Source organism: Esox lucius, chromosome 4 (genome assembly GCF_011004845.1).
Source record: "Esox lucius isolate fEsoLuc1 chromosome 4, fEsoLuc1.pri, whole genome shotgun sequence".
NCBI lineage: Eukaryota > Metazoa > Chordata > Actinopteri > Esociformes > Esocidae > Esox > Esox lucius.
The window spans coordinates 19,973,095-19,988,258 of NC_047572.1; the positions used below are offsets into that span (position 1 = coordinate 19,973,095).

The 15,164-nt window shown below is 40.0% G+C and overlaps 1 protein-coding gene across 3 annotated transcripts in view; it reads left to right on the forward strand.

The window, feature by feature from the left end:
- Positions 1–843: 843 nt before the first annotated feature.
- The window catches only part of aff2 (AF4/FMR2 family, member 2), a 176,930-nt gene continuing 162,609 nt past the window's right edge, over positions 844–15,164 (forward strand). For 2 of the 3 annotated variants that reach the window (XM_010899611.4, XM_020046169.3), the window contains exon 1: positions 844–1,119. In XM_010899611.4, the coding sequence (XP_010897913.1) occupies positions 1,067–1,119 (53 nt within the window). In that variant the 5' untranslated portion in view covers positions 844–1,066. The remainder of the gene's footprint in view (positions 1,120–15,164) is intronic. The other variant, XM_020046171.3, reaches the window with a different exon arrangement.

Below are 15,164 nucleotides of genomic sequence, written 5' to 3' on the forward strand. Positions count from 1 at the left end.
AAGAGTCCAATTGGAATAATAAATACATTTCTCTGGACTAAATCCAGAGTCTATTTGATTTTAGACTAGGTCAGCAGTATGACCAGGTGGACAAGGACAGGGACAGCAATGGGCCCCCCAAACCAGGTAATCCGCAGGTGTGGACCAGGACCTCATCTCCTCCTAAAATTTAAAACTGGAGGAGACTGAAAAAAAAATAATAGGTCCATACTCACTTTAGACACTTCCATTTTGCTAGCTAATACTAGTAAGTAAAGGGAAGGGGGAGAGGACTATAAATAGGCCTACTGTCATTGATGAAACTGTAGTCACGTAAGGGTTGAATGCAGGAATCTACCCTGCGCCACTTTAAAATAGCTTTTTAATACTAATACTACTTTTAATACTATATTACTATAATAACAAATGTCCCAAAAAATATTTCCACAACATGACACGAGAGAGAAAATTAAATTGCGACTCACCTACTAAACTGCTATAAACCCTGTTAGAGACCACTGGCTAAACACAACTTCGGAACTTTCACTGAGCTATGATCAGTCAGTGCTAATAAGAACTTTGTCTGTGGCAACAACTGTTGTTAAAAACTGCTATTAATGGTAATGCACAAATAGGACTTTTCTATAACCATAATAAGCGTTTGGTATGACTTCCTCTTTGGCAATTTACCATTCGGTTCCACGGGTGGGTGGACATTTATTTTAAGGGCCAATGGAATGTTCTAACTTGTTCAAACTCCGCTCACCCGGGGTACCGGCTATGTAAAACGTACACGCTCATGATAAACGGAATACCTTAATTTCGATTAGCCTACACAGGCTCCCTGTCGCCGCTTCTGCCTGTCTCAAGCTCCTCCTTCCGTTCACTGTGAGCGGTGGAGATGGGAGGCAGGCAGGGGAGGCAGTGGCGTTTTCCTTGCTGTGTGTGCATGTCAGTTCGACAGAGCGAGCACGGTACAGTACAGCTAGTTATAATTAGCAGATCCACATAGAAATTCTGTATGTAGACCGACGCATACGTTGAGCAGGCACCGGTTCCTTCCTGAATCAGCTAACGGGGAAAAACCATGGACCTATTCGAGTTTGACTTCTTTAGGGACTGGGAACTGGAGCAACAGTGGTACGTACAACTGTATCGTTTTATTTCCATTATGTATATCGTCTTTGTCAGATGCTGGTTTCTCAAGACCAACCGAGCTGGGCTGCCACATCGATGCGCCTCGGCTTTTGGCATTGGACTTCTGGAATACTGGCATTCCTTCTCCGAACGCGTTAAAGTGAGAGATGAGTGTGAAGAATAATTTAAGAGCCCTTCCTGACTGCGCTTAGACTCTATTGTCATTTTGTGTGTTGTAGGACTTAGTAGCCTGCCATGAAGTGTTCGGCGCACACGCAGACACGTACACGCACACGCACACACACACGCACACAAATACACTAGGGATATATAGTGCCACCTCATGAATGGGGGAAGTTCACCTATGCTGGTTTTGTTCTCGGTTAAATGTCAGTATGAAATCGGTATAATTGAGTGCGTATTGCATAGTTTACACCCTAAACACAGGTTTCATATGTTCTTATTGAGGTTGCGAATTGAGCTGCTGTGGTTATGATTTGCATGACAACTGAATCAATTGTTCTCTTGTCTCTTATTGTTGTTTATAAATATCCCTGCTATTGTCAGATGCTCTGTTCTAAAATACATTGTAGACATTGTAGCATTTTTCTAAGTCTGTTCAAGTTTGCTTTCTAATTAATTGTGTAGATCCTATATGACTTTATTGATATGAATGAAAAGGTCTACCATTCTTTTCGTTATGATTGCCTTAACATATTCGTACACTGTAAGCTTCCTCTACTTTACATATGACATCTGGTCAGCTATGTGCAAAGTGTGTTTCGCACCTGATGCAAAAATGTTGTATTACTATATGTTATGTGAGATAATTTAATTTTCATACTTTAGCAATGGTTCTATATGGCTACTTTAATTCGGGTGCCGTTGATTCTGTTAAGATTGGGATGTTCCCGTTCCCGTTGTAGCGCCATCACGTGGTGAGACAGTAGGGGGCAAATGTTAACGTGGTAACACAACCCATGAGAGCCAGGAACAGCCTACAGGATTATATCCTTTCATTCTCAGGCATCAGTCGCTTTAGATGAAAACTAGATATACAAGAACCCACTCTGCATTTACAGACTTGAATCCCCACATGTCGAACTAATCATGTTAGCTTCTGCTGCTGACTTATTGATTGGATGCTGCAATTCACACATTTGTTTATTTGTAGACACCTCTTAACTTTATTTTTTTTTCATTTAAATTCATACAATTCAAATAATGACTCTTAAGTTCCGGTCTACCTCTGAAAGTGCTAGACTGGAATGGAATGTGTAGCTACACTATAAACATGTAACTCATTACAGCTTTCCAACTTAATTTTGCAATGTTGTGTTTGTGCTTCAGACAATCATGCTTGATTAACAATGTTTTGAAGCTGTGGTGATAGTTGGTTGGATTTGAAACTTTAGAATAAGGTTTGGAATGTATAGCTCTTTAATAGCACAACACTCTCGTTATATGTTAAATAAGCAAATAAAACAGCAAGACTTAAATAATTTCTTAGGGGTTTCCTTTGAAATAAAAAAAAATAATCAACTTGAAGGACAAGGTTGTCTGAGACATGATAGTTTACATTTTTTATTACTGTGAATTAGAAATAGAAAAGGCGGTCTTTGTCATTATCATTATGTATACTCGCTAATCTCATAATTTAAAAGATTTCCATTGATTGATGTCTGCCATTATTCCTTCACAACTAGAATGTGTGAAAGTGATTATGTCCACCTCTTAAGCCAAGGGCAATAACTCAACATGGATATTGATTTGAATTTGATTACTCTCATGCTGGTTTAGGTACAGCAAGTGTTGGGTTTAATCAAGTCAAATTTAATAGTGAGTGTGTGTGTGTGTGTGAGGGAGTGTATATGAGAGGGAGCACTAGATAGAGTGGTGGAGAAAGAGAGAGAAAAAGAGTGATGTCTATAGAGGGAGTGACTCGCTACCACACCAAGAGCACTGAGGGAAGAGGCTGGGGCCCCGTGGAGAACTAGGGCAGTTGGTGAAGTCGTGCTCTGCTCTGTTCAGCCGGTCATATCTTCGCCTCACCACCAGTAAAAGCATTTAAAGCGGTCATGGATCTCCTTTTCTCTCCATAACGGTTTCTCATCACTCAAGGAGGAATTTGCAGATAGACAGGGAATTGATGTTTTTGTGTCTGTGTGGGGACATGGATCTGTCTTGAGCAGGGTCAAATAAAGTTACACTTACAATTAACCTGTGCAAAAGCCTGTTTTATAGGGATTTATTTTTTAAACAGCATGTGCGACATTTGAGTGATGACACATCGCAGCCTAAAAAGGATTTTAGCAGGATAGCTAACACGATGTTGTGACCTTGACAAACTTTACAGTGAGTAGTGACCATGAAAGCACACAAAAATCCATGGCTATAGTTATGTTCAACTTCAGTCTTCAGGCCTTTGCTTATATTTGTGATATTTTATATTGTTACACTGGGTTCATGGATAAACAGTCCTTGTAACCGTAGGAATGTTCAAGATATAGACTATAACCATCTGATTACGTGTTTGTAAACTTGCACAAGCTGCATTTTAAGCTGTATGCGATTACATCCATTGCCTTGTGAACAATTAGGTTTATGGCAGAGGTCTGCATGTCGTAACCATCCCTGTTGTGATGTGACCGGGAAATGGGTCTATAGGCGTCAACAGCTTGGACTGGGTTAAACACTGCCTTTTTAATTAGGCCTAAATATGTGTTGTCATTCTTTTTGTCATTTCAAGATACATTATGACTTGAGTTATCCCCATGGATTACCCTATGACTCTAGTGTCTTGTCTGATAGTAATTCTTTTTTTCTCCCTTCTACATCTCAGCAGAGGTTGCTGTCCAAATAATTCTTTTTTATTTGGCTGGAAATGGATGAAGCCTTGCGGCATTGCCTGGTATCAAGGAGAGAAAAAAAAATCTAATTGAGGCTAGGTAGATTTTGTATTGCAAAGCAATGCTGGCAAGGTTCCTGTCTGGTGAATCTTAAGTCTAATTCTACTGATTTTCTCACCAAAGGGGCCCAATGGTACAGTATCTCTTTACATTTTTTGAGTGGCTAAACACACCTCAAGGAAAAAAATTATATTATGAAATGTTGTTTGATGTGCCTGAACTGTGGTTTTAAAGACCACAATGAAATGTTAGGACATCATATTTTGTGGGGTAAATGAATAAGGAGCTAATGTTCCAACATTCAACAGGTAGTCAACCCTGTCAACAGAAAAACTAATTAACCCATGTTTAACCCAAACATTTCTCCAGGTTTTACCGATTTTTAAAGACAGTTATTTAGTTACTTTTACAAATTAATTTCAGAAAATGTTTATTTCTTTAGATTATTGAATAATATATGTATTTTTGTCCATCAGATGTTATGTGCTTATATGCATTGCACAAGTTTACTTGAACACCACATGCAGATTTTTGACTGAATTTGGGTGAATGGTGGTGTCTCTTGCCATAAAGATCCTGCTTTTAAAATTATACAGATTGGCCAAATGCTAGTGCTGTTACAAGCGACTTAAAATGCTAACTTTACAAGTCACGCTTCTCACCTTGTTTTCTTCGATGATTGACTTTTTCATGAAATTTGGTACATATTAGTTTCCGTTCTCACAAGGAGAAAGATCTGATAAGATTTTTATTTGCAACATTTATGGAAAAAGGGATAATGTAAAAAGGGATAATGTAATTTTGCTCAATTTCATTTGTGATTTTCATGAGAAACAAGTCCAATAATGCATAGTTACGCTACCTTCTGGCTAGAACTTCCCCATGCCTGGGGAACAATTTGTTTGTCTCTTTGGTGGATGCATGATACAAGGTTTATCAGTATCAGCATACTATATGTAGCCTACCAGTGACTTACTGAGACATATGAATTGCAAGTGACTGTGTAATCACTATATTAAAAAAGTATGTGTTAAATTATTGAGTGATGCACAACCATATTCAATTCCTGATGGGTCAAAAAGCAATTAGTTCTCTTTGACAAATCGAATTGTGTTATTTGTCTTGTCAGATAATGAGTCGGTCTCTTACCCAAACAGCATGTGATAACTGTAGAGGTTAAGCTCTGCTGCTTAGCTGCTGTGGTGGAAATCTCAATGTATAAAGAAAACATTTCTGAATCAAAGAGTATAAAAGACTTATCAAGTCAGTTCAACGAACCATCATAATGAACCATCATAATTGAAAGATAAACACACAGCTCAATATACAGTAATATAATTCAGACATTTGAGCAAACACATATAGTGGAAGCGGATGTACTGTAGGCTTATTATGATGTGAGGCTTGACTATTATGTGTTGACATAATGGGTATCTCATTGCTAATATCAGATTGCCCTCATAAAGCAGGGGTTGATATATTACACAAGGCTTTCTGTGGACATTTTTAGATTGGTGGGTATTTAACCAGGTTATAGCCAGTTATTTGTTCAGTCAAAATCTGTTTCCAGATTTTCTCTCAATTCTGTAAGATATGCCTTGCAGTCTTTTTCCCCCCAAGTTTAGTCACAGGGATTTAGTTTTCTCAAGGTCTACAGCAGACCCATCACATTCCGCCCCGGTGCACTGACCACAGCTGAGGGCCACATATTATAAAGTGCGCCCGAGGAGCCTCTCTCAATGCCAATCTCATTTGTGCCCGGCGTGAAGAGACAGCCATGCCAGGCGGCCTGCTGGCATCTTTCTGCCTGTCCACCTCCTCTCCGCTCTGTCGGCACAGGCGTGGGTTTGCAGCGGTTGGCATACTAGCTACGGGAGGCACCTGCCAAGTCCGCTGCCTTGAGGACTTGCTTTGCCATCTGCCAATGAGGGGCGAGTGCTGTGGAATGATAAAGCAGAGCCTCTCAGTGATCATGTGCTGTGGAAAAGGTTAGGGCGTCCTGACCCTTCTGCCCTCTGATCAAGTGTGCAATTAACAAGTTCATCTGGAGTCGCTCTTCTGTCAGAGCTTGGAGACCTCACCTCACTAAACCTGATCTCTGGCAAGAGCTGGACTATGCTTGCAGATTGGAGAGGGCACAGGGGTGCAGCATTTAAAGTAATGTGTTTTTCAAAGAAGGATTTGTTGTTGTCCTTTGCTTGGTGTAAATAGCCTGTGGTGCGAGGTTTGCGGTCAATTCAAATTGAAGTCAACCAATTCAGGAAATTATTCAAATGTTAATGTTAATTAAACCACTTTTGAAATATATAGCTTTTCTTTTTTAGGTCAAATTGAAAATAGAAGCCTTTTTTTTTTATAACTCGACAGATTTTCAGTATTTTTCTTTTATTCAGGCTTCAATCTCTTTTCACCATAACTGTGCTATGTTGGCATTTGGATATGTATATTTCTGGGATGGAGAGATACAATCATTGAAGATTAGTACTATCTTGTACCAAGGTTGGGGTCAATTCCAATTTAATTAGAAAGTCCGTTTTTGAACTAGCCTTGGTGAGCAAATTGTTTTAGAGGAAAGGCAATGTAGATTTTTTATTTTTTTTGGTAAAACATTCTCTGTAATTGTATGCTTTATTGGATAGTTGGGAAAGATAAAATAAATAATTTGGTCTGTGTGAACAGTGAGCCATGTTTGAAACCATACTGCAACAGTACCAATGCAACAGAAACAGCAGTTAACACAAACCTAGGCCACAGATGCTCTAAGTACATTGCTTGCAATTCTACATATTTTACTGTGAGATAAAAAATTAAAAAAACATTCTACAATTTTATAAAACATTTAATAAAATTATTTATTTTGCCAAAGGCAGAGGGAAACAAAATCGGAAAATGTCACCTTTGCATCATACCTACTATACTTTGTATTGTTTTGCATTATCCGAAAGTATGTGCCTGCTATCACCCACAATTGACCTTGAGGCATGAGTGATCTCTTCAGCATCATGCCTGTCTATTACAGTCTATTAGGCCTTTGTCAGTGCCCCATTGTCCCTCGTACAGTGGTGCAGAGTAGGGGGAGGAGGAGGGAGAAGAGAGGAAAGAGGGCATTCCCCAAGACTGTCCACTGCCAGTCCTTCACTAGTGGCAAGTCTACTCCAGCTAAGCTCCTGACTGGCTGGCAGACACTCTTAGCATCGCTAGAGTTAATATCTCTGCACTAATTACTATGGACCTAATAAGGACTGTAGTGATGGGCAAATGGAGGTAAATGTAAATTAAACAGAGACTTAGCAGGCTTGTTCTCACGCCGCCGAGAGAACTGAAGGGAGAGACCGGTGTGGTGTGGATGTGGATGTGCAGGAGTCCTTGTAAAGGAAAAAAAGTCAATAGTCAACGCATCCTTGAATGGACTGGCCTGTTTTTAAATATTCAAAGATATTGATCAAATGCAATTCCTCTCTCTGATCTGTTATAATGTTGTAATACTTAGTTCATAGAACATAACATGGCCATGCAGCTTATTACATCCAAAAGTGCTTAGGGAAAGCTCTACACATTTTGTTTTATTGAACTGCAGCTGAGAGGACTTGATACAACGTTTATGTGCCTACTATGCACGATACTAGCTGTTCTTTGCTTAGAAATGCTGCTTCATTATGTCCTGGATTTTTCTCTGTGTGTACTGGCTTTTGATTTCCCTGTGGACTTTCATATATTTAGTTTACCCTTCATTCTTTCAATTGTTATTAAGCCTCACCACCAAAGCGGGGAGAACATTTTAACAGTTCTCAGAACAGTAAGTGTTAGAGAAGTTAAACAAGTTCATTAGAGCAAAGCAGTAATGAAACTAACAGCTTTGACATGTTCTATTGTCAGCCACCAAGGTTGTATTAACGTGGTAGAATAAACCCACTTCTGAAAGAACCATTTAAACTATAATTGAATTAAACAAGCTACAAATATTTGCTTGGTGAAAATAATTGAAATCTACGATCAATTAATTTAAGCATGGTTCTCGACAAAGCTGCCATCTTGTACTGTAACCTGATTGGTTGGCCTGTAGTTTGAGGATCTCTGAGTTAATAGCATACCTTTCTGCCACTGAGCAATTTACTTTCCAACTTCAAAGGTCAGTGCCTCCATTGAAGGCAGTGTATGACAAATAAGATGATTCAGTGGAGCCAGGCAAGGAGCGGTCGAGATTTTCTCTCTCATGGTAAATCAGTTTGTTTTAGGATGACCTTTAGTGATTGGTCCAATGTAAGCCAAAGGAAATTGCAAATTCTTTCAAGAGAACATAATATTCATGGAAATGTGGAATAAGCAATAGTGTTTGTCTCCTCAGCCCGAGTACAGAGCTTGTTGTGACATTATTTGTGATTAGAAGCCAATATAAATAGATTAGGCTTCCATCTGACATGTCAGATATGTGAAGAACTAGTAAGTACAATGTATTCAACTGAAAAAAATTAAATTTATCTATTCTAGATTTTAAATTCCTTTGGACTTGATGATCATAGGATTGCTTTCCCTTCTAGTATACACTGTGCAATGTAACATTCATCTACAATGTATGTTCTTAATTATGAATGAAAGTTCAGACAGTATGTGATCTCAGAACAGGGGTGTCAAATTCATTTTGCCCTTGGGGTCTGAATTCGAGCGTAAACAAGCTCGGCCCTGTGGGCTGCATTGAACATATCTCTCCATCAAAATGGGCTAAAATAGTCCTTTATCCATTTTTTGGAATTCTCAAAGCTCTCTGACTATCTGGATTTTATTTATGACATTATTACTGAGTTGGACACAGTTAAAAAACTGTATGAATGAATGTCCATTATATGTTATATCTACACAGTTTAAATTAGTTTTGGTTTGTCAGTGTTTTGAGTTTATTTCCAAACCAAATATATGTATGTATATAAATTAAGGGAACAACAAAATATATTAACGATCAAAATCTTTATTGTAATTGTGTAATTCGTTGAGAGCAAAATGACAATGTTCAATACAAACCAAAATCCCCAACTGATTTAGGGCTGGTTTCAAACGAACACCAAAAATCTAAGGAAACATTTGAAATCGCAGGCTGTTCCAACGTGTGTGAATTTTATCACGGCAACTCATAGTTTGACTCAGTAGTGTGTATGCCCCCCACGTGCCTGTATGCACACCCAACAACGTCTGGGCATGCTCCTGATGAGACGGCGGATGGTGTCCTGGGGGTTCTCCTCCCAGACCTGGATCAGGGCATCACTGAGCTCCGGGACAGTCTGTGTGCACCGATACACAACGTCCCAGAGGTTCCCAATGGGATTCAGGTCTGGGGAACGTGAGGGCCAGACAATGGCATCAAAATGCCTTCGTCATCCAGGAACTGCCTGCACACTCTGGCCACATGAGACCAGGCATTGTCCTGCACCAGGAGGAACCCAGGGCCTACACATAAAGTTTGATGATGGGTTACCCTCCAAGGATATGCCTCCCCAGACCATCACTGACCCACCCCCAAACCGGTCATGCTGGATGATGTTGCGGGCAGCATAACGTTCACCACGGTGTCCCCAGACTCTTTCACGTCTTTCACATGTGCTCAACGTGAACCTGCTCTCATCTGGAAAAAGAACGAGGTGTCAATGACGGACTTGCCATTTCTGATGTTCTCTGGCAAATGACGGACTTGGCAAATGCCAATCAAGCTGAATGGTGATGGGCATTGAGCACAGGTCCCAATAGAGGGTGTTGGGCCTTCATGCCACCCTCATGGAGTCTGTTACTGACAGTTTGGCCAGGAATATGCACACCAGTAGCCCGCTGGAGGTCATTTTGTAGGGCTCTGGCAGTGCTCCTCCTGTTCCTCCTCGCACAAAGGAGCAGATACCGGGAGACACAGCAAACCTTCTTGTAACGCCATGTAAGGATGTGCCATCTTGGAGGAGCAGGACTACCTGTGCAACCTGAATGGGCTGCAGGTACCGCCTCATGCTACCAGCAGTGACAAAGAAACTAGCAAAATACAAAAGTAAAGATGAATCAGTCAGGAAGGATAAGGAGAGAGCAATTGTCTGTGGATACCACCTGCAAAACCATTCCCTTTTTGTGGGTTGTCTTGATGCTGGCTCTCCAGTGCACCTGTTGGCACTTTTATTTGCACCAAAATAGGTGACATTGATTCATAATCAGTTCCATATATATTATTATTATTATTATTATTATTATTATATCAGCAGTGTAGCCTTGCAGTGTGATAATGCAACATTTTCTCTTACACTCATGACAAATGTGTGGAAAGCAGGAAGTCAAATGCTATCGTCAGAATAGGGTCTGTGCCCCAGAGCCCCAGCTGCAGAAGTCCCAGTAGTGGACTTACCATGAGGCAGAATGGGCAATTGCCTCAGGCTTCACATAATCAGGGACCTTGTGAACTGGGTATAAAAATAATATATGTTATACATAATTTCTCCCACCCCGTGCAAACCTTCCCCTCCCTTGTATACTAAGGGACCTACTATTATGAGCTGGTCAGATCACCACTCATAGTCTTTTGCTTCAGTAGTAATGTGCAGTTTGCAAACGATTACATCTTTTTCAACAATTCTATTTACCGTCTCAGAGGTCATGATTCTTTTTTTTGGATTGACTTGTTTATTTTAGTTATTCATTTGACCAGCTGGCCTCAATTAATTCTACAGCAGGATTAACTTGCAACTGTTTTGTCATGTATGCATAGATATGTAGATAATTCTGCAAACAGCATAGAGATGAAAAAGAGATGTCTAAAACTGATAATTTATTTCATGTTGCACTAATTTAAGAAATTCATTAATTATTGCATGTTATAAAATAAACACATACTGTGTCAGCCTCTGCTCAACATTCAAACTTGACATCAGATCATTAGTGAGGAATAGTTGTGCTTGGTGGCACCAGGTCAATTTCAGTATAGCTATAGTTTTGGTGGGGTTGAGTTCAACCTGAATTGGTAGGCACACAAGGATTGAATAAGTCTGCAGTGTTAAAGGGGTATACCCATCATTTTGTTCCAGTAGTTGTTTGCTTTCAGTTGAGCTTAATGGGGATTTGTTTTATGTATTTTATCTTTTTGTTCATAGCATACTACTTTTGATTATTACCATTAAAGTGAGGTTTTCTCAGGGTTTAATTCCTTTGTATAAATTCTGACAAGTTATTTTAAAGAGGTTCTTTTAATTCTTGTAATTTTGACAGATGGATGAGTGAAGAACTTCACTGCAGGTGATCAAATCACGTTCATCTTATTATTGACTAAAATATGGGTCCTTGTATGAAAGCCAGCTGGTGTAAAAGTATATTTTTAATTCCAATAATAGAGGACATCCGGTTCTTCTGATGCTATGGTGGTGTGTGGGTCATGTTCATGTCATTTTCTGATATAGATAGCTTCAGACTGTGCTCTGTGTTGGTCCTCCAAATCACTAACTCCACCAGTGGCTTGTCCAGCCCTGCTAGCTGTAGAAAATGGACGAGGTATGTAGTGGAATAGATTTGCCACTCTTAGACAGCAAGCACAAAGGAAGCCTAGTGTTTGGCTGGCTGTGAATGAATCACACCTTGTTTGTTTGGGCAGACAGAGGAGCAGTGAGAACTGCTTAGTATACTATACAAATTCCTTGGCAGCAGGGGGAATCATCAGCAGGCTCTCCCCTTTTACCCAGGGTGCCCTATAATCATTATAAATTATTTAATAATTTTTCTGTGATAAAACAATGTGTTAAATGTCTTCCTGTTTGTCAATACTACTATTCACTGATCAATGGCAGCCTACCAATGCCCATTATTCTCTCTACAGGTCTGGGTAATTCTTTGTCATTTTATTTCTTGTCACACAGTTTTTTCAATATCCCCGGGTGTATTGTTTTATTATTATGCCAAAATACATTGCACACAGCAAATGCATGAAAGCATTGAAAGGAAAAGCAGATGTGACTAGTTCCTGGCTATCGCTAGAGTGTGTGCGCGTGTGCGCATGTGTGTGCGCGTGTGTGTTCGTGTGCGTGCGTGCGTGGCTGTGTGTTCGTGTGTGCGCGTGCGCCTGCATGTGTGCATGTGTGTGGCCATAGTGGATGCTGTGTGACATTACTGTCATCCTAGAACAACTGAGTGCAGCCCAGGGAAATGACAGTCCCAGTGGCTTATGCTGTCCAATAAAGATCAGAGATAATAGACATTGAACCTGAAACTTGAATAGAGATGCATTTGCTATGCCAGTCTTTTAACCCGGGTCATTTAATGGGTTAAATATATTCTTTGTCATGATCGAAAGGCCTAACTAGATTATTAACCAATCAGAAGTGACTAAAACCTTTATATCACACCTTTGATTGACAGAGCAATCAGCCCTGTGGAGAAAGCACTATTCACAGACTAAAGATCTTCTTCTGTTTCTGAAGTCCAATCTTTGTTAAATGCTAGCTAACAAGATAACCTAGATATGATTTCCTGGAAAATGCTTGTAATTAACAGTTCGTTCATCATTCTCATCTGAAGACCGGTTACATGCTAAGTGGGCCATTAACATGGTGAGTTGTATTTTCATAAAAGCTAGCTACTATATAGCCATGTATATTTTCTCAATATCTAAAAGTTAATACTTGAGTTGATTTCTTAAATAGCTAAAACAGTCATTATAAAATCATGTGAAAATGACAGACTGACCCATTTCTTTTAAACAACCAAACTTTTGAATTCAAGACTGTCGTATAACCTGGGATTTCTGTTGGAAGGGCACTTTGGAAGGGCAGTTTGGAAGTGCACTTTGGAAGGGCAGTTTGGAAGGGCAGTTTGCTAACAAACTTTTCCAAGTCATTGCTAACAGCAGTCTTTGCTAACAAACAATTAATTTGCTTTTTTAGATGTATTATTTTAGTAATTTATTACTGTGTATAAGATAAACATAACATATAAATAACACTTGAGATGGTTAACATGATGACCTGTGTTTTGTGTAAGAGATTTTGGCCCACTCCTCCTTGACCAGGTTTGCACACACTGCAGCAGGGATTTTGGCCCACTCCTCCATACAGACCTTCTTCAAATCCTTCAGGTTTCGGGGGTGTCGCTGGGAAATATGGACTTTCAGCTCCCTACAAAGATTTTCTATTGGGTTCAGGTCTGGAGACTGGCTAGGCCAATCCAGGACCTTGAGATGCTTCTTATGGAGCAACTCCTTAGTTGCCCTGGCTGTGTGTTTGGGGTCGTTGTCATGCTGGAAGACCCAGCCACGACCCATCTTCAATGCTCTTACTGAGGGAAGGAGGTTGTTGGCCAAGATCTCGCAATACATGGCCCCATCCATCCTCCCATCAATACGGTGCTGTCGTCCTGTCCACTTTGCAGAAAAGCATCCCCAAAGATTGATGTTTCCACCTCCATGCTTCACGGTTGGGATGGTGTTCTTGGGGTTGTACTCATCCTTCTTCTTCTTCCAAACACGGCAAGTGGAGTTTAGACCAAAAAGCTCTATTTTTGTCTCATCAGACCACATGACCTTCTCCTATTCCTCCTCTGGATCATCCAGATGGTCATTGGCAAACTTCAGACGGGCCTGGACATGTGCTGGCTTGAGCAGGGGGACCTTGCGTGAGCTGCAGTATTTTAATCCATGACGGCGTAGTGTGTTACTAATGGTTTTCTTTGAGACTGTGGTCCCTGCTCTCTTCAGGTCATTGACCAGGTCAATTGTTGCCTTCTCACCAAGCTGCTTGCCTATTGTCCTGTAACCCATCCCAGCCTTGCGCAGATTACAATTTTATCCCTGATGTCCTTACACAGCTCTCTGGTCTTGGCCATTGTGGAGAGGTTGGAGTTAATTATTTAAAAATCATACAATGTGATTTTCAGGATTTTTGTCAAATCTCACAGTTGAAGTGTACCTATGATAAAAATCACAGACCTCTACATGCTTTGTAAGTAGGAATACCTGCAAAATCGGCAGTGTATCAAATACTTGTTCTCCCCACTGTATATAATATCTCTGTGTGTGTATATATAATACACACAGTACCAGTCAAAACACACCTACTCATTCAAGGTTATTTCTAGTTTTCTGTTTTCCACATTGTAGACATCAAAACCATAAAAATAACACATGGAATCATTTAGTATACAAAAAAGTATTAAACAAATGAAAATGCATTTCGTATTCTTACAAATAGCCACCCTTGTCTTGATGGGTGAGTATTGAATTCAAAATACATCACAAACAGTGTCACCATCAAAGTACCCCCACACCATCACACCTCCTCTTCCATGCTTTGCGGTGGGAACCACACATGCAGACAATTCGTTCCACACATGCAGACATCTCCTAAAGACATGGTGGTTGGAACCCAAGATATCAAACCAAAGGGCAGTTGTCAGTTTCTCGTGTTTCTTGACTCTTCATATCGGTGTCCTTCTTTGCATCAAATCGACCATGGAGGCCTGATCCACACAGTCTCTTCTGAACAGCTGATGTGGAGATGTGTCTGTTACTTGAAATCTGTGAAGCATATATTTGGGCCTCAATTTGAGGTGAAGTTCATTGCCTTTTTCTGAGTCTGGCAACGCTAACTAACCTATCCCCTGCAGCAGAGGTAACTGGGTCTTCCTTTCCACTGGCGGCCCTCATGAGAGCCAGTTTCATCATAGTGCTTGATGGTTTTTACGACTGAGCTTGCAGAAATGTTCAAAGTTCTTGAAATTTTCCAGATTAGCTGACCTCCATACCTTAAGGTAATGATGGACTGCCATTTCTCTTTGCTTATTTGAGCTGTTCTTGCCATTTAATGAACTACTACATTACATACATTGATGGTCTTCTGTATACCCACCCTAACACATTAAAAGGGAATTGAATTCCACTTCCAGTTCATAGAAATTAATTCCAGGTGACTACTCGATGTAGCTGGTTTAGTGAATGCAAAGTGTGTGCAAAGCTGTCAACAAGGCAAAGCATGTCTACTTTGAATAATCAAGGATATAATATAAACATGGTTGCTACATGATTCCATGTGTTATTACCCATTATTTCATAGTCTTCACTATTATTCTACAATGTGGTAAAGAGTAAAAATGAAGATATGCTCTTAAATTAATAAGTGCATATATTTATAAACACAC